This window comes from Talpa europaea (genome assembly GCF_964194135.1).
Source record: "Talpa europaea genome assembly, chromosome: 15".
In the NCBI taxonomy this organism is placed as follows: Eukaryota; Metazoa; Chordata; class Mammalia; order Eulipotyphla; family Talpidae; genus Talpa; species Talpa europaea.
In genome coordinates, this window is record NC_140083.1 from 4,772,198 (window position 1) to 4,796,247 (window position 24,050).

General features: G+C 57.3%; 1 protein-coding gene across 1 annotated transcript; it reads right to left on the reverse strand.

Annotated features, from left to right (window-relative positions):
* Positions 1–1,414: 1,414 nt before the first annotated feature.
* TAB1 (TGF-beta activated kinase 1 (MAP3K7) binding protein 1) lies at positions 1,415–23,764 on the reverse strand (the record flags this gene model as incomplete). Its single annotated transcript, XM_084254516.1, has 11 exons — positions 1,415–1,616; positions 3,587–3,743; positions 4,747–4,960; positions 6,588–6,732; positions 8,668–8,779; positions 9,400–9,513; positions 10,407–10,545; positions 10,948–11,034; positions 11,797–11,950; positions 12,283–12,419; positions 23,732–23,764. 11 exons carry the CDS (start codon positions 23,762–23,764, stop codon positions 1,415–1,417), a joined length of 1,494 nt encoding a protein of 497 aa, XP_084110642.1.
* Positions 23,765–24,050: the final 286 nt, after the last annotated feature.

Below are 24,050 nucleotides of genomic sequence, written 5' to 3' on the forward strand. Positions count from 1 at the left end.
AAAGGCAGTCCTGCAGGCAGTTCTCGGCCTAGACCCCTTCCCGGCAGAGGAGGGGGGTTGTCTGGGGGTCTTGGACCCACCCACCCACACGCTGAGCTGGGCTCTGCTTCTAAGCAGACACTCGCTGGAGACGAGTCCTTCCGTGCCAGGAGCGGGCCCGGGAGTCACGGCCTCTCCTCCCCGCGAGCAACGGAACTCTCTGAAGGTCCTGAGGGGGAGAGGCCAGGACGCTGCGCCGGGACCTGGCACGGGGCTGGGCTCAGTAGCTGCCTCTGCCCACATGGCCTGGAGGACCCGGGTCTGGGGGGAAGCACGACCCCCTCCAGACGTGCTGGACACTGCTGCTCCCCCGCGGGCATGGTCACCAGGAGGCGGGCGGCTCCAGGCGCCCCCTCCCAGGGCCATTGCAGGAGACGAATAAAAGCCCAATCCACGCCACGCTGCGTCACACCAACCTTTCTTTATTGCGGTAAAAAAGTGATTCTATTTCTAGAGACCAAACTGCACCACAGACACATCCTAGAATTCCCTGTGTTCGCAGGCCTTCGTGACTGGCTTCAGATCCGCATCCCTGCAGGACAGAGACGCCTGCCGGGTGGAGGGCGAGGGCCACTGCGAGTGGGTCCCTCTCTCAGGCCACGGCTCCCTGGGCGCCCTCTCCTGGGAGCCGCACTGGAGCCGGCTCTGCCGCAGGGAAACGATCCTGGGCCCGAGCGAGCCGGGTCTTAGGACCAGGCCCGAGCCCCAGCGGACCAGCCAGCCACCCCTGCGGCCACCCCTGAGGGCCATGTCTGGGCAGCATGTGTGGGCCGGGGCTGGGAGCTGGGGGGGAGGGCGGAAGAACCCAGGGGCCCTTGAATGCTGAAGGGAAGACGGGGTCTGCCGCTCCTCAACTGGTGGGCTCTCTGGGCCTGCCCCCTCCGTGCAGATGCAGGCGGTGCTCCCTGGCAGCAGCCCCTCCGCGCTGAAGGCAGAGAGGCCCTAGCTCCATCCTCGACGGCTCAGAGCAGCGGGTCTGGAAAAGCCTCTCCCCTCCCAGAGCTCTCTCCCCGTTCTCTCCACCGCGCCTCCAGCACACGCTAGCGTGGAGCAGCAGAGACGCGGCGGCAGGGGTGCCAAGCTCAATGGCTCTTCCAGGGGAGAGGGCGGCTAGAGTCCCGAGAACGCTGTGGCCGGCGGCCTCTGCTCTGAGGGCCGTGGAGCTCCTGGCGGCAGCTGCGAGGGCAGGGGCGGAGGGCGTCCCAGGTGCAGGCCGTGGCCGAGCCCTCCAGGAGGAGCTTCTCTGTGGGGCCACGCTGTGATGGTGCCACCTGAAGCCTGGGCACCTGCTGGCCCTGCGATTGGCCTGTCCCACCCCAGAGCCGGGCTCCTCACCGCTCTGGGTCTGGCTCCGGGCGCACCCCCCTGGCCAGCGCTACGTCATCACGCTCTGCTCGCCATGGTCCACGCTCCAGAGGCGGTAGAACGCTGCAAAGTCCACGTAGGGCTCCACACGGCCGTCCTCGCCGGGTGGGAGCGAGTGGGCGGGCCGGGAGCGGAAGAGGCCCCCGTCGGAGCTGGAGCTGCTGCTCTGGGTGTGCGTGTTGGTGGACTGCAGGGTCAGGGTCGGGCTCTGGCTGCGGGGTGACCGGAGAGTCAGTCAGGGGCCTGGCTTCCAGAACCCTGGCCAGCCCTCCCACCACAGGCCTTCCCGACAGCGGGCTTCCACCCTCCGGCCGCTAAGAAAGGCGACCACGAGAGCCAGCAGCCAGGTGTCCTCAGGGGCAAGTGAAAATCCGGACATGTATTTTAAACCCTAACAATACACGGCTATTTAAATGACCCGGAATCCAATAAAATGGGCCCCTCAGCTCGAGGAACCGCACCCATGGCTGGTGCCCCCGAAGACAGATGACGTCTCGGCCTCGCCGCCCTGCTGCCCAGAGGGCCTGATCCCAGCCTCTCCCCGCCCACCCTCACCCACAGGCAGGCAAGGGTTCTTCTCCCTGGCGGCGCCCTCCTCCTCCTTCCCTCCACGATGGGGGTGTGGACACACGGTGGATGCCGTGGGACCCCCTCCCTGGGCCCCCGAAGCTACCTTCATGGGCTTCGAGTCAGAGCCCTTTGTGCCTGTCTCCCAAGGCAGCCACGCAGGCATCTGTGGCCTGCGGGTGAAGCGACCTTTCACCCGCCACTTGAGGCCAAGAGGTCGGTGAGGAGCCACTTGAGGCCAAGAGGTCGGCGAGGAGCCCCAAGCCGGGGGTGCCAGCCTTTCTGGCTCCGCCACGCATTCCCCGCCAGCCCCGAGAGAAGCCCTCCCCTGCCTGTTAGATGTGCCTCGAGAGCCTCGAGAGCCGACAGCATCAGCCTTTCTTCAGGTCAAGACAGCCGAGGACACCGAGAGATCTAACCCTACAGGCGAGACCCGGGAGCCCGCCGGGCGCCATCACGCTCTGACGTCTCTGCCGCGCGCCTTCTCCTGTCCGCTCGCCGCCCTGCGGGCTGACCGCAGACCCGGGCTGTAGGGCCGCTCTCGGGGTGCAGCCTGCTGACCAGTTTCCCTGCTTGAACCCCCACTCTGGTGATCTAATAGGCTCCGTCACTGAGACTTTTCCTTCCATCAACAGTGAGGACAGGTCCTGAGCCGTCAGGGCTCGGGCAGCTCGGGCACGAGTGGGGCCGGGTCTCCTGCATGGCCGCGAGCACAGCTCTGCTGCTCTGCCTTTGTGGACACAGCTGGTGGCTTTCTCTGGGCAGCCCCATGGGGGGCCGGTCCCAGCCTAGCAAGGCCCTCAGCTCTCAGTGGAGGACAAGCAGCAGCAGCATGGGGGCAGGGGGAAGGGAAGACCCCCTGTGAAACTGAGGGAACAGCCACTCCCTCCCCAAAGGCCCTTTCCATTGGCCACAGCTCCTCCGAGGGGGCTGGGTGTGGCATCTCTATTATTCCAGGCAGGGCTGGAATGTGGAAACCAGATCCGGGTCCCCTGGCGTGTGGGGGTTGGGGGACACATTCCACAGCCCTGAAGGCGGGGTGGACACCAGACCAGAGGCAGGTCTGCAGCACAGAGGGGGCGGCCCACCCCACCCCAGGCTCCAGACCCCCTGATGCCTGCACAGCCCCCTGCCCCGGTCCTTAAACTAGAAAACCCACTTCAAAGCCGAAATTGGACATTTAGTCAGAAACCAGGGGCTCAGCTCTGACAAGCCAAGACAGGTCAGATGATGCCCCCCCAAGCGTGAGGCCACCCTACACGACACCCTCCAAGGTGAGAGAAGAGAAGAACCTTCCCATTCAGTGAAAACTAGTGCCCGTGCCCGAAAGCCCGGGGAGCCGCAGGCTGTCCACACCCTCAGCCCGAGAGGAAGCCTGCCCGGCACCCCCTGCTCCGCTTCCCCACCCCCGGGCAGGGCCGGGATCCCGCACTGCTGGGGTCTGCAGCACCGTCTCTTCCCGGCTCAGCCTGGAGGCAGACCCCCGGGTACAAAACCCCAGGGCTCCTGCCCAAGACTGCCCAGCAACAGGACTTAGCTGGAGGCTGGGTCTGTGCAGGTACCAAGGAGGGGCCCCCGGAAGCAGGCCTGAGCTCGGGGCGTCAAGGGGACTTACTTGGTGAGGGTGGGGGTGGCCTCGTCCAGGGCGGAGGTGCTGTGGGCCCCGTTGACGAGCTGGCCCTGGGAGGGCATGACGAGAGAGAGGGTCACGCTGGTCTTGCTGGTGCTCTGGGCGCTGGAGTAAGGCACGGAGACGGGGTACACGCGTCCTCCTGCAGCTTTGGAAGAAGAGAGGGAATGGCCGGGAGGACCCTGGAATGGTGGGAACAGGGCGGGGGGAGGGAGGCTGAGGGGGGTGAGTCTGAGGAGCTGAGAGGCCAGGCAACTGCCCGGCTGGCTTCCCAGGCGGCAGCGGGACCCCGGCCCATGGGGCAGCGCAGAGGGGCTGGGGGCAGAGTGTCCAGGCAGGTGGGACTTCCTCTCCCCGAGGCTCTAAGCAGGAGACCAGTGCCAAGCTGCCTCAGCAAAGGGTTACTGGCTGGCCTCCCACATCACTTTCATCCAAGGGGGTAAGTGTGCGCCGAGCTGAGGTTGGCCCAACAAAAATAGGGTTGCAGTAACAACAAGACAGAGAAACGGCAGTAACCCCGGTGTCCGGGAGAACAATCCATCTGTGGAGGCTGGCGCGAAGGCTTGCCGGGTTGAGGAAACAGAAAGAAAGGCAGCCCAGGACCAGGACTTGCCGGTCTTGAAACACAGCACTGGGGGGAAACATAAAGAGGGCCCTCGCCGCTCTCCCGGAGCCACGGTTTCAAAACCAAAAAGGCAGAGAGTGGAAGGCCTCACCTCGGCGCCCCCAGCCCCGCCCGGCCCCGCCGTGGGGAGCAGAGCCAGGCTTCGGGAGGCTGCCCACCCACCTAAGCTCTCCCTCAGTCTCTTCCTTCCAGGGTCTCGACCCTCCTTTCTGTACAGGGGGCACTACCTGCAGCTGGTGCTGTCTTCAGGGCTGTTACATGGACTAAAGGGCATGGTGGGTGAGGGGCCCGGCGCACAGGAGGCAGCGCCCAGTGCCACTCTGCACGTTGTACGGGCAGGCAGGTGGTTGGGGGCAGCCAGGGCAAGGGGCACTGGCCGCGTCTCAGACGAGAGGAAAGAGGCGCAGCTCAGAGAGGCTTGAAGCGGGCGAGCCGGGGGCAGAGCCGTTCAGAGCCAGGCCCCACTTGTCTCCCTTCCAGGCAGCAGGCCCATCCCCTCGGCAGCAGGCAGCACACGTACCTGAGGCAGGGGCCTGGCTCATTTCACCCAGAGGGTATCCGAAGTTCCTCACCAGCAGGGTCATGTCCTCATGCCTGGGGCAGAACTTGGCCCGCTCGCCCCCACTGGCGAAGGTGTCACCATGGATGCGCTTCACCCTGTCCACCACCGCCTGGGCCACTGCATCCAGGGACGTCTGCTTGGCAAACTCGGTGTCGATCATCGCGGCGATCTCCTGCGGGAACGAGGCCTGGTGAGGAGCTGTGGGAGCCCAGGGGCCAGGGCCTAGGCGCACACTAGGGGTCACCCACCCAGCAGGTGGAGGAAGTGTCCGCAGCCAACCCTGCAATCTGAGCTCCTCAAAGTATTCAGGATAATCCTTCTGGAACTTTCTCATTAGAAAAGGTGTGACCTTGTGATCTTCCTGATTGTTCGCTTCCATACCAATAACATAGGGGATCATATCCACCTCACTGGGTTATTATGAGGATTAGATGACATGACGGCGGTGAGGGCACTCTGGAGAATAAATACTACACGCTTTCTTCCCTGGAACAAATGCACTGTTGGCTAAGATATGCCAGCTTTGTCAGGACTGGGAGATACAGAACAAAGACAGGGTCCTTGCCCTCGGAGAAATCCACTGTCTAGGGTATCCAGAAGCCACTGGATAATTTGATTGTGAAGACAAAAACAAAGAGAAAGCATGTTGATAAGATCAAAACCACTAACACGAAATCCTCCCATGAGGACCAGCTGCAGGGTCCCCTGGAGGCAAGAGGGAGGGGAACAGGAAATGGCAGGGCTGCCCAGGGTGGGCTCAGCTCCATCACGAGCCAGCTGCAGCACCTCAGGCTCCCTGAAGAAAATGAAGAAAATGATAACTCCAACACAGGGTGAGGAGACTGGCACCTGAGACTTTTTTCCTGGTGACTTCTTATTAGAAAAGACAAAGGAGGGGCCTCCCGGGGGGCGCAGGGGTACAGTCTCAGTGCCATCAAGCTATTGGCAGTCACTGCAGCACAAGTTCAATCCCCAGCTGGGGAGCTGACCCACATGGCGCAGCAGACCTCTCCTGTCTCCCCTGCTGTACCCCTCAGCAGTGTATTTCAGTGGATCCGCCTGTTCTGCTCCCCACTCTGTCTCTGGTGAATCCTTTCACCCCCCACCCATACCTCTGGCCTGTACCCCAGTTCTAGTATGCATAAATGAATAAATCTTAAAAAAAAAAAAAAGAAAATACAAAGCACAGAGGTCACTGTCCCACAAGAATCACAGGTGGTGTCACGTCCGGGGAAGTAGATCTGAACTCCTCAGACCGACGCAGTAATCCAAGGTCAGGGAAATCGGCTGTGGCTAGGAGGTCCCCAGGGAGCTTCCACTTGCCCATCACAACACCCTCACCTCAAGCATGGGGGATCAGCGGCACTACCCTCTTAGAAACAAGGCACCCGCACACCAGAGAGAGTAAAGGGAGGGGAAGGGCTAACTCCCAGGCCAGGGGCCAGTACTCTGACGGCCACAGCCCTTCCGGGCTCTCTGCCTGGGCAACCCCAGACGCCCAAAGACAAGGCATGCCCTTGGGAATCCACTCCCATCTTGCCCCTTGCCTCTAGCCCTTTTGGGGCATGACACAGCTTCAAGCCCAGACCAGTGAAGCTCTGCGTGGGCCGGGTGTTCTCGGAGCACCCAGCTCTTTCTTCCCTCAGGTACCACCCAGAGAAGAGGCCTGTCTATGGTCTCTGAGGACCAGAGCCTGGTGTGCCTGAGCACCTGGGTGCTGAGCAAGAGGGCCGGCTGGGTCCCCAGGAGCACACCACCCTGTGGACTGGCCACCCATGCTTGGCCCCGACCCAGCTCACCTGGTTGGCCTGGCCCGGCCCGTGGGCTGCCTCCAGGGCCTTGTACAGCCCCTCAGACATCAGCACCAGGAAGCCTGTCACCCCATCCAGGGGCTGTGCACCGTGGATTTCAGGTTCTGCAATGATGGGCTTGGACTTGGCAGCGCTGTGGGAAGAGAGAGGAGGGGAGAGCTGTGGGGGTCAGGCCCCGGGTCATTTATTCATTGAAGGGCAGAATCTACTACGCCCAGAACTCGCATCTGACAAGACAAAAAGAAACAAAAGAAAGTGAAAAGCAGAAAACCTGCCTTCTCTTCTGAGGGTAGCTACTAAAATCAAGCTCAGAGGGCCAGGGAAGCTGCTGGGCACCAGGGCAGTTTGGGCTGGAGCCGGGCAGTGCAGGATGCTGGGAGGGGCAGGACCGCTGAAGGGAGGGGTGCTCTGTTAAAAGCCCACTTCCCTTGGGTGCCTCCAAAGCCGCTGTCCGAGCCGGCTGGACGCGCCACTCCTCTCTGCATAGGCGAAATCAGGGCCCACAAATGTCACAACGTTCCACTGCAGAGGCGGGTACGAGGTGCTCCTGGCACCATATGTGGGGGAGAGAAGCCAGGAAGCAGCCTGAGGGCCCAGCAGCAGGGCCAGGTAGGTAGGAGCTGACACCCAGTGGCTGTTCCCAGGAGCACTGCCAGCCTGCACCGCACATGTGCAGGGACGAGGAACGGACACCCAAAATGAAAACCGAGGCAAGAACCTGGGCAGGTGTGCCAGTGTGTATGTTTTGAAAAGGATGTGACCCTGCCCACCGTGGCGCGTGCGCGCGCGCGCACACACACACACACACACACCCATGTCTATGTGCACACGCACAGAAACTTCAGGGCAGGACACACCAGAAGCCAGCAGCCTGGGCCACAGAGTCCCGGCTCGGCGTGGGGTATGTCCTTGACACAGACTGCCTTCCACGCCAGCCAATTAAAAGAAGCCCACAATTAAGAGAAAAGGTGCCAAACTCAATGCCTAACTCTCATGAGAGTCAGGAGTTTTTTGTTTTTTTTGTTTTTTTTTTTTGTGGGACCCTCGCCGGCGGCCGGGGAACGAACCGGCACTGCACAGGCTGCGGGCAGCCTCACAGCCCAGCGCTCAACCGCTGTGCCGCCTGGGGAGGCCCAGTCAGGAGTTTTAACTCACGCTTTCTAATGACTTGACTCCTTCATGGCGCTCATTGTGACACGAAATGCAGGGAAGGGTGAGAGACAGACACACACCCCCCTCTGCTTCCCTGGCCAGTGTTCTCACACACAGGCCAGCCAGGGGGTGAGGTCACGTGCTCTCAACTCAGGCTCCCCGGGCTGAAATCTGGCCTCTGCCCTCTACGCCCGCCCGGGGCAGGCTACCTAATGTCTCATGTCTCCGTTTCCTCACATGAAGATACTTTAGGGGCAAAAGCAGTATTATCACCCCGGGGCCTGAGTGAGGACTGAATGAAAGAACGCAGGTGAGGGGTCTCCCTGGCGGCGCAAGGGGTTAAGCACCGCTCTATGAAGCAATCCGCAGCCTCTGCAGCGTGAGTTCGATCCCCGGCTGGGGAGCTACCCACATGGCGCAGCAGACCTCTCCTGTCTCGCCCGCTGCTCCCCTCAGCAGTGTATTTCAGTCAGTCTGCCTGTTCTGTTCCCCACTCTGTCTCTGGTGAGTCCTCTCACCCCTGGCACCTCTGGCCTGTGCCCCAGCTCTTGTATGCAAATATATATAAAAGGAGAGAGTGAGGAGAGAGAGGAGAGAGAGGAGAGAGAGGAAGAGAGAGAGAGAGAGAGAAAGAAGATAGGTTAAGAGGCTCAGTCACCATCTTGCCCATCGGCTGCTGGCCTTTCCTGCCAGGCCCTGTGGCACGGGTTGCTGCTGCTGACTCTGGCCCAGCTCCCCACCGTGACCCCTTGCTGGTCTCACTCTACAGGCCCTGCTGGCACCAACCTCTCTGAGAGGAAGTATCCTGGGGCTCTGAACTCCTTTAACGGCACCTTCTGTGCGTCAAGGTTAAAATTGCTTGTGCCCAAGCCCTCTCGTCTTACAAACGCACTGAGGCAGCAAGTCGGCCACCTACCTAAGGAGGTCGATGTCTGTGTAGCCATATTTGACCTTGTAGTCCCCGATGCGCCGGGTGCTCTCCTGCCCACAGATGATCCCCACTTGCTTGATCTTTCCTGCATCCAAACCTACCGGGGGGACAACAGGACACGCGCTTGTTCGTAAAGGAAAAGCAGGGGACACAGGCATAGCCCAAAAGCAAGGCCACAAGGACCCAGTGAAGAGGCAGCAAGGTCACACCAGGGCGCCCTGGAGAAGGACTGACCCAAAGCGCCCACGTGTGCTGGGGCCCCGTCCTCATCAGAACGCCCCCTCACTCAGGGTGCCTTCTCTGGCGCTCCAACGCCGCCCCCCACGGCCCTCGGCCCTCACTGCCTCCAAGCAGGGCCCTCAGCAGCAAGCACTGCGCCTGCACCCAGCTCCGTGGGAAGGGAGGGAGAGGCGATGGTGACTGGAACCTCAGGGCCCCTGGCCTGTCTGCATCTGCCACAGTGAGCACCTACTATGTGCCAGATACTCTGGGGAGCATTTTCCATATATTAACTCTTTTAATCCTCGTGACTCCCTGAGGGAGGTGTTACTATTATTCTTACCACACAGGCGGGTAAACTGAGGCACAGGCAATTTGAGCCAGTTCCAAGCATTACCAACTAGGACATGGCAGAGCTGGGATACAGCCCCAATAGGCTGGCCCCAAGCCCATGGCCACAGCCCACCCACCACACGGACGCCAGAAGGGGGCCCTCACCCAGCTGCGAGAGGCGGAAGAGCTCGTCCTCATTCTCCGAGGTGTGGTCCACGTTCAGCTGTGTCACCTGCAGCCCGTCCACCGTGGATTTGCACAGAAGCGCACGGTTCGTACCTGCAGCAGAATTTGAGCAGCTGAGCAGACAAGGGAGAACTGGACACATTGAGAGGAAAAGCCAGTAGCTCACAGGGAAACCCTCAGGGTCAGCAAAGAGGCTCGGCGCGTGGGGACCAGGGGTTTGGCGGGGGGTGGGTGGTGCAGAGGGGAACGGGGCGGAGGGTGGGGGGTGCCGCCGTGGTTGGGGTGAGGGGCACACGGACCGCCAGTGTGCTCCTGGTGATTTTAACAAGAGACCTTTTCTCCAGAGACACATGAAATAGTCACAGACAACAGGATACCTGCCTAGGGTTCACTTGGCAGCAACGCCGGTCAAAGGGCCAGCAGAGGACGGCTGGGCCGGGGTGGGCACACGGCTGCATGAGACGCTACTCACTTGCTTTTTCACATTTTTGAAATTTTTTCCTAACGAAATCTTACAGGAAGCAGGAAGAGTGGGAGGGACTTACTTGACGGGGTCTCTACAGAGCTCCAACAGTAATCTGCACCCCACAAGGCCTTCTTTGGTTCTCAGATGGTCCCTTCTTTGCCAAACCACCCAACAGCCCCTCACGGTCCAGGCCGTGCTGGGTCATGTCCAGCCTGGAGGCTGAGCGGGTTTTCCAAAGCCGGGCACCCACTTCAGAAGACGAAGCCACGAAGGCGACTGAGCGAGGGAACATGCCTTGCCCGTGGCCATAAGCTGTGGGGCAGAGTGGGGAGGAAAGCGGGGCCCACCTCCCAGCCTGAACGTCTCCCTAACGCTCCCACTGGGAGGGAGACAAGCCTGTGAACCACCGGAAAACACGTGGCCTCGGGGCCTGGGCGGCAGGCTTGCTTTCCCTGTCTGGACAGCTTCCAAGTGTGGGCCCCAAGGCTGACCCCCCCGCCCGGGACAGCCAGGCGCTCACCGACATTGGCGACGTAGAGCTTGTTGTTGAGAAGGACGGCCACGACGGCCATGGCTCCTCCCGAAATCTCCCTCTCCAAAACCTTGAGTCTCTCGAGGATCTTCTGATACTGAGGAGGCAGCTGGTGCTGAGGGACACCCTACAGGCCACCATGGGGAGTCAGAGCAGGCCAGTCTTGGAACCCCTCTCAGCAGCCTGCCCTAGCTGCATGGGGGGGGGGGGTCCTGCGGGCTGGCCAGGATGGAAGCTGCAGGGGTGAACTCACTTTCCTGCCAGCTCTGAAGGTGCTGGTGGGTGATGTAAGCAGGTAGGTGACAAGGCTGTGGACATGTTCAGGTGGAGGCTTCACCTGGACAGGCCTTCCCTCACACCCTTCACTACCCACCTAGGGCCAGGGAGGCTCAGCTGCCAAACCCATTGCCCCCATCAAGGACTGTCCCCCAACTTCTACTGCCCTGGCCTAGTTGTGTCAATGGCCTGGGAGTGACATGTGGGATCTGAAGTGCCTGGAGAGGGTAGGGGGCGCTGGCTGGGAGGTTACCTCTGGCAGCTGGGACTGGAGGCTCGCCTTCTCAGCCAAGGCGTCATCAATGGACTCCAGGAAGCTCCTCTCCACTACATCAAAGGCCTGGAAGGCAGAGGCGTCAGAGCAGGGGCTGGTTCAAACCCCACTGCCCCCTGCTGCTGAAATGCCCCAATTAACAGCAACAACTGCATTAATGGCAGGGGCTCATGTGACCGGTGGCTGCCACAGAGCGTCTCTGATGATGTTAGCCCCGGGGCTGGTGCTTCAGAGCATCACAGTGACCAGAGGACAGGGCAGCACAGGGGTGAAGAGCGTGGGGCCCCGAGGCCACAGAGGGTGCGCCAGCCCTCAGGTGCCAAGAAGGGAAAACTGCCGGGAGCCGTGTTTTCCAGAATAGGACCCCATCCTCCTCACAAGCAAAGTGGCTCCATGGGATGCCAGGAGTAAAAACTCCCAAATGGCAGCAAGCAGAAGCGCGGAACTGGCACATGAGGGAAGCAGGCAAGTGGAAGGGGGGGGGGGCCAGGCCCAGGAGTGCTCTCAGCCCAGAAGGGCAGAGCACACAAGCCACCCCTGAAGAAATGGGCTCGTCCTAAATTACCTTATTTACTTGGGCTCAACCCCCTCCCACTGCACCCCTTTGTCCAAGCTTCCGCCCCAAATTCCCTTTCTCCAGAAGTATCTCCTGCACAGCAGCCCTGCAGGTCCTGGGGAAGGACTGCTGGCCAGTTTTGAGCTCAGGGAAGTGGGGGCCCCTGGGAAGAAGAGGCTCCCAGGGCTGCTTCCTCTGCAGGAGGCGGCCTGCAGACCTCCCTGGCCAACCCCATGCCCTCCAGCCAGCTCAGCGTGGCCAAGCCCCAGTACCTGCAGCAGCACGCGCCGCACGTCAGCCTCCGTGTGCTCGGCGCTGAGCTGGCCCAGCAGGAGCTCCGCAGACAGGCGCTGGGCCACGAAGTCGGTCACCCGGTTGCCATCGTAGCCGTTGAAGACCCCATACAGGAAGCAGTTGTTGTCACTCCTGAGACGGAAGGGGCAGGAGGCGGCCTGAGACCAGGGGCTCCAAGGAGTAACACCAGCTCCAGGGCACAGGGATGAACAGGAGATTGGGGGCACCCAAGATATAGCGGTTGGGTCTTCAGGCCCACCTGCTTCCCCCCACTTCTCACTCTCCACATCCCCCCCATCTCACTCTGGCCATGACCTCCTGGGGGCTGGCCCACCGCCATCGTAGCAGGCCCTCAGCTGGCCTGAGGTCTAGAGGGCAGCAGAGGCCACCTCCTGCGGGCCATATCTCACGGGAAAATGCCACGTTGAGCCAGCTGCACCCACTTCCCGGGCCGGCACCCTCACCTGAACCTGAGCGAGCTGTCCTCCGGCGGGTGGCCCTCGGTGCCCTTGCCATCGGCAGAGTAGCTGCGGTTGGAGGCTGAGCCAACCCCGGAGAGGTGACAGAGCGGCAGGTCATCTGTCCAGCTTGGCTGCTGTTCCTGGGGAACACACCAGGAAACCACGATGGTCACCTTCTCCCCAGGCCTGCCTGGCAGGCCCGGAGCCCCAGGCAGAGGGCATATTTTGGATGAACACACAGAGGGCCCTGCGTGTCTTTATGGCTGTTCCACAAATGTGCTGCCCAGGACACATGAAAACTTTCGAGTCCACACGCTCGGCGGCGGCTTCCAGGGGCCACGACAGGCACCCGAGGGACCCCTCCTTGACTGTTAGGGCTCCGGGAAGTCCGCCTTCTACAAGACACGCACACGCAGCGGGCCAGGCTCCGCCCAAACACAGATTCCGAACTTCCTCAATTTCCTCGAGGTGCACCCTAAGCGCCTGCACATTTCTGAAGGCCCAGGTGTGAGCCCCTGCCCCATACTGAGAGGCCAACGCCCACCCAGCCCCAACCTGAGAACCCCAGCTGGCTGGCCAGGGCATTCCCAGGAGAGCCAGCTGACCCAGAGCAAACGAAAAAATGGGAGAATCAAAGTTCGACTGCAAGGAGATAAAATGTGACTTAAAAGCTTTACTGAAATATTAAACAAGCACAAATATGGTGTGCAACGCCACAGGTCAGCAGTCTTCCAAAGAGAATGTGAAAACCAATTCAACAGGTTTTTTGATCCGTGGGGCACCTGTGGCCTGTACCCCAGTTTTTGTATGCATAAATAAATCTTTTTTTTTTTAAAAAAAGAAAACAAACAATTAAATTAATTAATTAATTAATTTGTTTGTTTATTTGTTTATTTATTTTGTGGGACCTTCGCCGGCGGCCACTGCGGGCAGCCCTGCAGCCCAGCGCTCAACCGCTGCACCACCAGGGAAGGCCCACAAACAATTCAATTTAAACATGGACTTAGAATGACCAGACACCTCAGCAGCGCACGGTAGATGGTGAATGAGCGCATGAAGGAGGCGCAACATCCTTGTCAGCCCCAGGGCAGGGCAGGCCCGAAAGGCCCCCCCCATTTTAATTGCCTTTTTTTAAAAAAGATTTATTTATTTATACAAGAGCTGGGGTACAGGCCAGAGGCACGGGAGGGTGAGAGGATTCACCAGAGACAGAGTGGGGAGCAGAACAGGCAGATTGACTGAAACACACTGCTGAGGGGAGCAGCAGGGAGACAGGAGAGGTCTGACGCGCCATGTGGGTATCTCCCTGACCGACTGGGAAACGAACCCACGCCGCAGAGGCTGCAGACAGCTCCACAGTGCTGCACTCAACCCGCTGCGCCACGGGAGAGGGCCTGTTCTCACTTTTAAACAAACATATAATAATAGTAATTTAAAAGTACATTTTTGGGGGGGTGAATGGACCTATGAATTTTAACAGGCATGGACAGTCGTGTGACTCCCGCCTCAACCAAGAGAGAGAACGGTCCCATCACCCCCAGACATGCCCTGCCCCATTGTGGTCACATCCCCCCAGCGCCCCGGCGCCCACTGAACTGCGTCCCAGCAGTATACTGTCTTTTCAAGAAGTCCCAAATGAAACTGCGGTACATCACCTTCCCCTCCATTTTTTTTTATTGTGATAAAATACAAATAACATAAAATTTACTGTGGTCACCATTTGTAAGTGTAGGGTTCAGTGGCATTAAATGCACAGTCAGGGCCCCAAGCTCAATACCCTCCTGGCCCCTCCCCGCAACCAGCACTACTCCCAGGGCCTGGAGAGGCAATCTGCTGAGACCGGCCCTTCCTGGCAGCGCCACACCCCTGAGAGCTGCCAGGCTGTGGCTGCGCCAACCTCGGCCCTCTTGCTGGCAGAGCACTACCCCACCCCCTGCAGGAGCAGCTTCTCATCATCCACTGAAAGACACAGCCACGTGGTGTCTGGGGCGGTGAAGAGAGCGGCCACGCACACGCACGGGCACGGCAGGCTCCTGTGTGACCGGAACCTCATTCTTGCCGGTAAACGCTGAGGAGTGACAATGAGCATGAGCTTCCTAAGGAAGGGCCAGACTGACTTCCAGAGGGGGTGTGTTCCCCACTGACCGTGGGGGGCCCACTGGACTTCACATCCTCACACCACAGGGTCAGCTTCTTTTTGAGATGCAGCTGTTCTAAGAGGGCAGTGGCCCTCTCTGGGCCTGCCCTGCCCTGAGGCTGACAAGGATGTTGCGCCTCCTTCATGTGCTCATTCGCCATCAACAATGCGCTGCCGAGGTGTCTGGTCATTCTAAGCCCATGTTTAAATTGAATTGCTTGTTTTCTTTTTTTATTTTTAAAAAGATGTATTTATTTATGCATACAAGAACTGGGGTGTAGGCCAGAGGCGTGGGGGTGAGAGGATTCACCAGAGACAGAGTGGGGAGCAGGACAGGCGGATCTACTGAAATCCACTGCTGAGGGGAGCAGTGGGTGAGACAGGAGAGGTCTGCTGTGCCATGTGGGTAGCTCCCTGGCCAGGGATCGAACACATGCTGCAGTGGCTGCGGATGGCTTCATAGGTTGCATCTTAACCCCTTGCACCACCAGGGAGGCCCTTGTTTGTTTTCACAACTGCTGAGTTTTGAAAGTTCTTTATGGATGTTGGGTACAAGTTCTTCTTTAAAAGTGATTTGCAAATGCTTTCCCAGTCAGCAGCTTGGTGGCTCACGCGCTGTGTCCTTTGCTGGGTGAAACATTTTTGCTTTCAGGGTTCATGCTCTTGGTGTCTAAGAACTCTTCGCCCAGTCCAGGGTCACAGAGATCTTCTCTGTTTTCGTCTAAGAGTTTTGTAGTTTTACACTTTATACATCCAGAGCTGCGCTGCGCTGTGAGTTACTTCCTGCATAGAGTAGGTGATTCAGCAAAGGTTTTGTGTTTTTTGTTTTTTTTTTGCAGATGTCCGATTGTCCCAATACCATTTGTTGAAAAGAACACTCCTCTTTTTCCACGGAATTACTTTTGCTCCTTTGTGAAAAACTAACCAGCCGGCCTGCGTGGGGTATTTCTGGGCTTCATCCATGTTCTTTGGGTCTGTGTGGGCCCCACGGCCACGCTTTGATAACCATAGCGTTACCCTACATCTTAAAACTGGGTAGTGTGACGTCTCTAATTTTGTTCTATTTTTAGTTTCTGTGCCTTTCCATATAAACGTTTCACCCAGCTTGTCTACACTTACCGTCCCCTGCTGGGACTCTGCCTGGACTACTTAAAATCTACATGTCAATATGAAGAGCTCTGATGTCCTTTGCTACGTGAGACCCTACAGACGCCGACGTGTCGACCTGGGTCTTCCTTACGGCACTGTCTTGCTCTCTGATCACACAATGTCTCCACAAGGGCTGAAAAGTCACCCAGGCCCACTCATAGCCTAAGAATAGGAAACATGGCTGGACCACACGGCGGGGAAACAGCAACAGGAGCTGCTCCTCCTGGTGCCACCGGGCACGGAACACTTCCACGCTGAGCTCCGGCAAAAGAAAAACTGCTTCAGCATAACACAAAATTCTCAGCTTTAATCTTGACTTATCTCAACTTTAAAGCAAAATAAACGTCTCTCTCAACATAAATGCAAACGTACATCTTTGGAACCCACGTGTGACATGACGTAATCACAGCGCACCGGCACACGTACTCATCCAATGAGCACCGACGCGTTCACGCTGCCTTGTTATTCTGGGTACTGGGGACACCACGGAGAAACCCACACAAGCACAATGACAGAATTAGCCGGCAACTCACTTCTCACACTGTATCCCTGATGCTAAGTGACGCAAAACCGTAACTGACGGATGCCACTTAACACCCCGTCACGCGTACTTCAGATGGCGTCTCACTGAGCGGGGAAACACACGAGGCGTCCCCACCAGGCTCGGGCGTGCAGCACCACTCCCCACCTCCGCTACGGACATCGAACTGGCAGTGTCAGCCCACGCGATGAGACAAGAGGAAGGGAGAGCTTCGGACTGGAGAAGGCAGCATAGTTCTCTCTGCAGCAGAGAAGACAGTGCCAAGAAACCGTGACGAAACTGACGCAAACAAACAAAAACCAGTAAGGTGGTGAGAGAGAACCCACCCAGCAGTCAGTGCCCCTCAAAAGTTAAAGAGAACAGGGGCACCGGACTTCCTTGTGTCACCTCCTCCTTGCTATCAGCTGGAACAACAAGGCCTTTTTCCTGCAAAGATCTACGAAGTCCGTCTCCCCCAAGGGCACTTCTGAAGGAGTCCCTTAGCTGAATTTATATTAGCTGCACTACTAGAGATCGTCACGCTTTCATTCCGCCTTACTGTTGATGTGGTTTTTTTTTTTTTTTTAAAGATTTACTTATTTTGTGCATACAAGAACTGGGGTACAGGACAGAGGTGTGGGGGGGTGAGAAGATTCACCAGAGACAGAGTGGGGAACAGAACAGGCAGACTGACTGAAATACACTGCTGAGGGGAGCAGCCGGTGAGACAGGAGAGGTCTGCTGCGCCATGTGGGTAGCTCCCTGGCTAGGGATTGAACTCGTGCTGCACAGGCTGCAAACAACTTCATAGGTTGCTACTTAACCCCTTGCGCCACCAGGGAAGCCCCTATTGACGTGATTTGACTATCGTCCTTTGACGGGTTAACATTCTCACTCAGCTGGCCACCTTGCACAGGTGAGGCCTTCCACAATGTTCCATGCGATTTCTAAAAACTTGCAAGCAGAACAAAAGGCACGGGAAGCAAACCCACTTCTGGCAGGAGGCGTCTGCATTGAACATTGGAGGGAAGTAATACTGCCCTCCAGGTTTGCCCTACGTGAAGAGCCGAAAGTCCTCACAGAAGAAGCTACTGATCCCAGAGGTGGCGTCACAGAAACAAGCATACACTTCAAAACAACCACTCACACACATGAAGCTCGCTGAGCAAAGTTCCACTCATTTCCCACTGTCATTCTTTCAGCCTCAAGATTTGACTTGACTTGCTATTAAAATAGAGAGAGACAATATAAGAAAAAAATTACCCAAAGAGCATATTCAATAGTATCCATGGAGAGGTGAGGTTCCCCTGTTGTGTCTCCAAGTCCTACCCACCCCCAGAGGCTTGCTCCGGCCCAACTGGTGCTGGCAGCCCAGCTTCCCACAATTTATTTATTTACTTCATATTTTTTCTTTAAACAGCCACATTTTCCTTTATTCAAATGATTTCATTTAAAATGTAAATGTTTTCTTTTTTTCCCTCAAATAAATGTATTGTTATTCTTTAAGCAAATACCTCAGAGTGGAATTGTATGACATGGCAGAGCTATCATTAATATTTTGAAAAAAATTCTATTACCATAAAATGTAAATGTTTTCAAACCTGTAAGTGGAAAACCAGCATTGCTTGCTCTTGTTCCTTGTCGTTTGAAGATAATAAAATACCAAAACAAAACAAGGTCATTAATTCCTAGCTGAACTTGTTGCCTGCTGTAGACTCTGTTTAAAAGGACATTCACCACATCAGAAAGGTGTAGAGGCCATCCGGGGGCCAGACTGAGTCCTCCTCCTGGTGTCACCAGAAAGCCTAAAAGAACTGAAAGCAAATGACCTTGTATGTGGCGATGAGTTGCCTGGCAGACACCAAACCACCTCACTGTGTGTGTCCCAGGCTGGGGTCACAGTGCCCAAGGCCAGAGTCCCTTTCAGGGAAACCACCCAAAGGCCTCACCCTGCAGTCGGGGCACCCAGTTTGCTGGCCATTAACCACTGGCCGTGGCGACTCTCAAGCTGTAGCCTGGACAGTGAATTGGCTGCTTTTTTTCACTGATTCAAAGATTTATTTTGAAGCTGGTATGTTACAAGTTAATCAGCAGTGAGTTTCCCTCCCCAGTAGTATATGTAATGATGTGTCCTTAAAATTAATGGTGTCTCACTCAACAAAAACAAAGTAAATAACCCAGTCAAAAAATGGGCAGAAGAGCTAAAAAGAAACTTCTCCAAAGAGGAAATGCAAATGGCCAACAGGCATATGAAAAAAATGTTCAACATTACTCGTAATCAGGGAAATGCAAATCAAAACTACAATGAGGTACCATCTCACACCAGTGAGAATGGCACATAGTAAAGAAACCAGCAACAACAAATGTTGTCGAGGTTGTGGAGAAAAAGGAACTCTCCTGCACTGCTGGTGGGAGTGCAAACTGGTCCACTATGGAGAGCTGTGTGGAGGTTCCTCAACCTGCTAAAGATGGAGCTTCCATAGGATCCAGCAATTCCACTCCTAGGTATTTACCCAAAGGACACAGAATTATTAATTCCAAAGGGCACCTGCACCCCTATGTTTATAGCAGCACTATTTACAATAGCTAAGCTTTGGAAACAACCCAAATGCTCAAAAATAGATGACTGGATCAAGAAGATGTGGTGCATATACACCATGGAATATTATTCAGCATTCAAAAAAGATAAACTCAAGCCATTTGCAGCAACATGGATGGAGCTGGAAGGGATCATGCTCAGTGAAATAAGCCAGAAAGAAAAAGAAAAATACCAGATGGTCTCACTCATAGCAGGAATCTAGAAAACTTAAATAAGGGACCAGGAAAAAGGCTAATTATAATAAAGAAAAAATCAAAATCAACAAGCAACTACAAACCAGAGACACACTACGGAGGGTGAGGAAGAGCGAGTAGGATAGAAAACCAGGGGGGTGGGAATTGTATGGGGACTACAACCAAGATGAAAATGCATACATTGTGCAAAAATGAAAAAGATGTAAAATATATATATATAATTAAGAATAATAAGTAAGGGCCTCCCCGGTGGCGCAGCGGTTGAGCACTGGGTTGCAAAACTGCGCGCAGCCTCTGCGGCGCCGGTTCAATCCCCGGCTGCTCCCCGGCCACCGGAGGAGGGTCCCACATGGTGTGCAGACCTCTCCTGCCGCCTGCTGCTCCCCTCAGCAGTGTACTTCGGTCCTTCTGCCTGCTCTGCTCCCCGCTCTGGCTCTGGTGAATTCTCTCACCCTCCTTCCCGCACTTCTGACTGTACCCAGTGCATGCATAAACAAAACAAGCAAACAAACCAGCAAACAAATAAATAAAGCATGCCTCTATTAAAAAAAAAAAAAAGAAACATTAATGTATAAAAAAAAAGAATAATAAGTAAATAAAATAAAAGATGTATACTACTGAAAAAAAAAAAAAAAAGAATGGTGTCTCAGATCCAATATGGGCAACTTCCTTCAAAGGAAGGCCAGGCCCAACGGGACCCCCACGGTGCCTCAGACATTCAATACCAAGTGGCTGGAGAATTCCAGGAGGTTCTCGGGTGTGGGAGTGGGAGAGTATTTGGTTCTGCCTGATTTCACCAGTGGCCCCAAATCAGTCACACTGCCAAGGCGGGGGGAGCGCCCATCCCACGCGGCCATTGCTGGTTCTATGAAAGCCCCCAGGCTGCCAAGTCTCTCGCTTCTTTCCTCCACAGTTCTGAGCAATTTTTGGAAAGGTCATGTATTTTCTATTCACACAAACCACCCCCCTCTCCACCTCTGCACACGCTGATGCATACTTTCTCCCACGCCCACAAATGCCAGGCCGGGCCCCCCCAGGAACGTGAGTCGTGAGTCTGCCGGGATGCTGAGCCTCTCGCTCGGCGCTGCCTCATCACAGAGCCCTGGAAATACTCACAACCGTGAGCACTGCAGACTCGAACCCCTCGGTGGGTTAAAGTTAATCTCTCCCAAGAAATTTCAGAAAATATGAGAAGAAAGAAGGCTGCTTTCAAAGGCCTAGGGTTGACAGGACTGTGTGAGGGAGGGGTCCCAAAATTCCCATTTCGGCGGAGCTGCTACAGGGAGTCAATCGTCCTTAACCGGGTCAGGGCGGCACAAACACGGCGTGCACACACATTAAACACACACACATTAAACACACACGTGACCACGCGCACACGGTCCATGAGCGTCCCCACAGAGAATCGTCTGAAGCTCTTGGGCAGAAGTGGACAAAGCACGGTTCCAAGTTCAGGCCACAGCTTGAATATCAAATTATAGTATGAAAAGGCTGAGTGTTTTTGTGGTGAAAGCACCCGAATTCCTCAGCGGCAGAAAGGAAGCTCAGCGAGGAAGAATAATGCCCCAGGAAGATGGCTCGGGTGGGGGCAGCGGCTCTTTCTCTCCAGAAGGCTAACAGCACCCCACGGCCCTGCCCTCCGCATCCTTCTGAATGACCTACTTTTCCTTCCCCACCTCCCGGGGCAGCTCCACTCCCGGCCCCGACGCTCCCACTAGGTTGGGTTTTCATCAGCGTCATCTATGTTTTCACCACAAACGCTGCCCGACTACTTCCTCCAAGGGGCAGTCAGGACGCAGCCCCGAGGGTGCCGGGCACAGGGGCGCATGCGGGGGTGTGAGATGCTCGCAGGTGATGGCAGACTGGAGCCCTTTATTTTCTTGGGGACACATTTATCTTAATGTGCTTTGGAAACAATGTAGCCAGCACCTGTGCCTTGGGAAGTAATTGCTCAAGACATGCTGAAGTTCACAATGTTTTTATTTTTAAATTGATCTTTTTATAATTAAGGAAGTAACAGTGCAGGCAACATCAAACTCTTGATTCTCCCTGCCCCCGATGCGCACCTCTCCCCAGGCTCCCCAACTCTGTGAATGACACCAACATTATTCCACCAGAAACCTTACTGGGTCGCTTACCCTGCTTATCAGCAAATCCCACCCGCTGTGCTTCCAAAACACAGCCAGCCCTGGAGCTTCTCAGCACCCCTCTGCTGCCGCACACTTGGGTAGGTGTCAGCCCCACTCCAACGTCGCACAACCAAAGGCTTTCTCCCATCACAGCCCAGCTCACACCTCGCCCTGCGCCAAACCACAGAGCCACATGGAGCCACCAGACATCCCGAACCTCAGCTAGGACCCTCCAGCTCCACCCGCTTCCTTGCTGCTTCCCAGATGGCCAGTCTTTTGCATCCCAGTCCCTCAGGCTGCAATACCACTCCCCACATCCCCCACTTCACCTTGAGGGATCTCCCCCACCACTGTCCAATGCTCCCCCACCACCACTCAGACTGTGCATCCAGACTAGTCTTCCCTGCAGCGCCCCCTGATGGTAGGTCATAGAGCGGACCCCATCACTTACAGTCCACTGAGGTTCCAGTTATTACAACATAAGCTTCAGCAGGACGGTGTCCCTGCACCTATAGGGTGCCGGCCACCCAGCAAGCGCTCAGTGACATTTGGGGGAATGAATTGGAGGTTCACTCACAGCACAACCAAAGGTGAAACCCCAGCAGGAGGGCAACCAGGCCAGGTTAAGAGTGTACCGTGAGTTCACTCACTGGCTGAGCTCCTGGGAGTCCTCTTGGTGGGGAAGACAAGGTTCAGGGATATTAGGTGACTTGTTCAAGGTCACACAGGACTCATACTTGGGTCAGGCTGCAAAGGTTCTCTGGGTCACATCAACCTGGCCTCAAAAGCTCTTCTTTTGCCTGGGATGAAAGGTGACACCAGTCAGGCTGACCCCCCACAGAGCACTCTGTCTCCTGGGCCCAGCACATCTTTCCAACGTCAGAAAGCCCAGTCCTTCCAGCAAGTCTCCACAGCCCTCAACACAGTGACAACGCCGTACGCGTCGTGTTCGTGCAGAGGACGCTGTCTCCCAGGTGGAAATGTACACACAGTGAGGGCGGGCACACATCCTTATTACCTGTGGTCCCCAGGCCTGGGGACCAAAGGCCGACAGCCCTCACAGCCATCCACCGAATGATGGATGTCTGAGTTGCTCTCACCAGACTCAGGATGGTGGAGGGCAAGTCAGGAAGCCCCGCACACCGCCTGGACACTCGGACACACTGACAACAGGGATGTCTCGGTCATCGTTGGGTGGGGGCTTTGTGTACACACCTCTCTGTCCCCTTGCCTTTTCTCAAGATGTCATGTGCTTAACCATCCTATCTCTAAAACTCCACACCCTCTCACCCCAGGAACACATTCTGGAGTGAAGCTCACCTTCCATTTAACCCAAGTCCCTCGGGATCCATCCCACCCAGGAGGGAAGCAGGCAGCTAGAGAGGGCAGCCACTCTCTCCCCAGCAAGCCGGGTAGCCTAGAGCATTGGCTACTTCCAGCCCCAGCCATATCTAGTCAATGTTTCTGGGGTGTTTGCTACAATGGGACCATTTGTATAGGGGACCTGCCCTCCTGGAGCTTACAGAGCTGACGGTCACGTCTACCTAATCAACTCAGTGACCAGGCACACCTGCCCAGAGGTAGTAAAACAAAGGGGCAGCCAAAAATGTGAAGGGGAAGAGCTGTCCCCCCTGGGAGACCTGGGAATGTCTGTCCTGGAAGAGCACTTACAGAGAACCCACTCAAAGCCAAATCACACCTCGTGATTTGGAAACACCATGACCCTCCTGGGCAGGAGAGCCATGCCTGCAGCAGCTGCTGACCTGGAGCTGGCTACAAGTGCTGTACTCACTACTTCACAAATATTTATCCAACGCCTGGCTGCCTGGCGCTGGTGGTGGAAGGTGCTGCTCACACATTCACTGCAGACCACACGAGCTTGTCTTCAAGGAGTTCACTTTCCAGCCCGAGAGGCAGACAAGCCCACAGGTAACACAAGAGACTGCAGAGTCTGGGGAGGACCCAGGGGACCCGTGGTGCCAACCTTGGTCCAAATCTAGATGCACCCGTGTCGGGCGGGCACAGGGGCTGGGAGATGCCGGCCACAGACCCATGAGGGTCCAGACTGCGGGAAGCATCAGCCTCCAGACCACTGCCTGCTCACCTATGCGTAAGACACCCGAGGCGGGGGAGGCGTGGTGAGTCAGAGCCAGGGCCCGGCCGCCCTTCAGAACAGCCCGGAGGGTTAGAGGGCTTCTGCGGTCGGACCACCGCTTTAGTCCCGCCTCTGGACTACCAGCTGTGTGGCCTCGGACAAAGGCCCGCGTCTCTGTGCCTCAGTTTCCTCATCTGCAAAACAGGGATCAGTCCAGGCCCTGTCCTCGCGGCTGTCATGGAAACCGAACCTCGGCCGTCTGGCCCGGCGCAGCAGGGAGGCCCGAGCCGAGCCGCGCCGGCTGTCCGCGCGTCCTGCGCCGGGGGGCGGGGGCCGGGGCCGCGGCGCCCCCCTCCGCGCCCCGCCCGGCCGCGCGCCCGCGCCCCCGCCGCTCAGGACGCCGGGACCCGGCCGAGCCGCCGACGGCCGCTGCGCGCAGGCGCGGGGCTCGCGGGGCCGCACGCGCCCGCGGGCTCGGGAGTGGGGGGCCGGCGCGGCGGGGGGAGGGGGCGCCACGCCCGCCCGGGAGAGGGAGGCGGCCTGAGGACCGGGAGGGGGCCGCCCCTGCGCCCGACAGGCCCCCCCCTCGGGCTCCCAACCCCCAGCCCGGAGAGCGGGTCGGTTCTCACACTCTGCAGCAGGCTCCTCCTCTGCGCCGCCATCTTGGAGGGACCCCCGCGGGCGCGCCGGCCTCCGGGCAGAGCAGGAGAGAGGGGCGGCTAGAGCGGCCTGTAGCCGGCGGGAGGCAGCGCCGCCAAGGCGCATGCGCGCAGCGCCACCCCGCGGCCGAAGGGCCTAGGCGCGTCAGCGCGGAGTGCGCAGGCGCGCTCATGCACCTTCTCCTAGCGGGAGCTAAGGGGGGGCGCTTTACCCCACTACCGCGCGCGCGTCTGTCTTTGCGCATGTCCGCCAGGAATCCTCTCAGGTGGGGTTCCCAAGGCCCCGGGC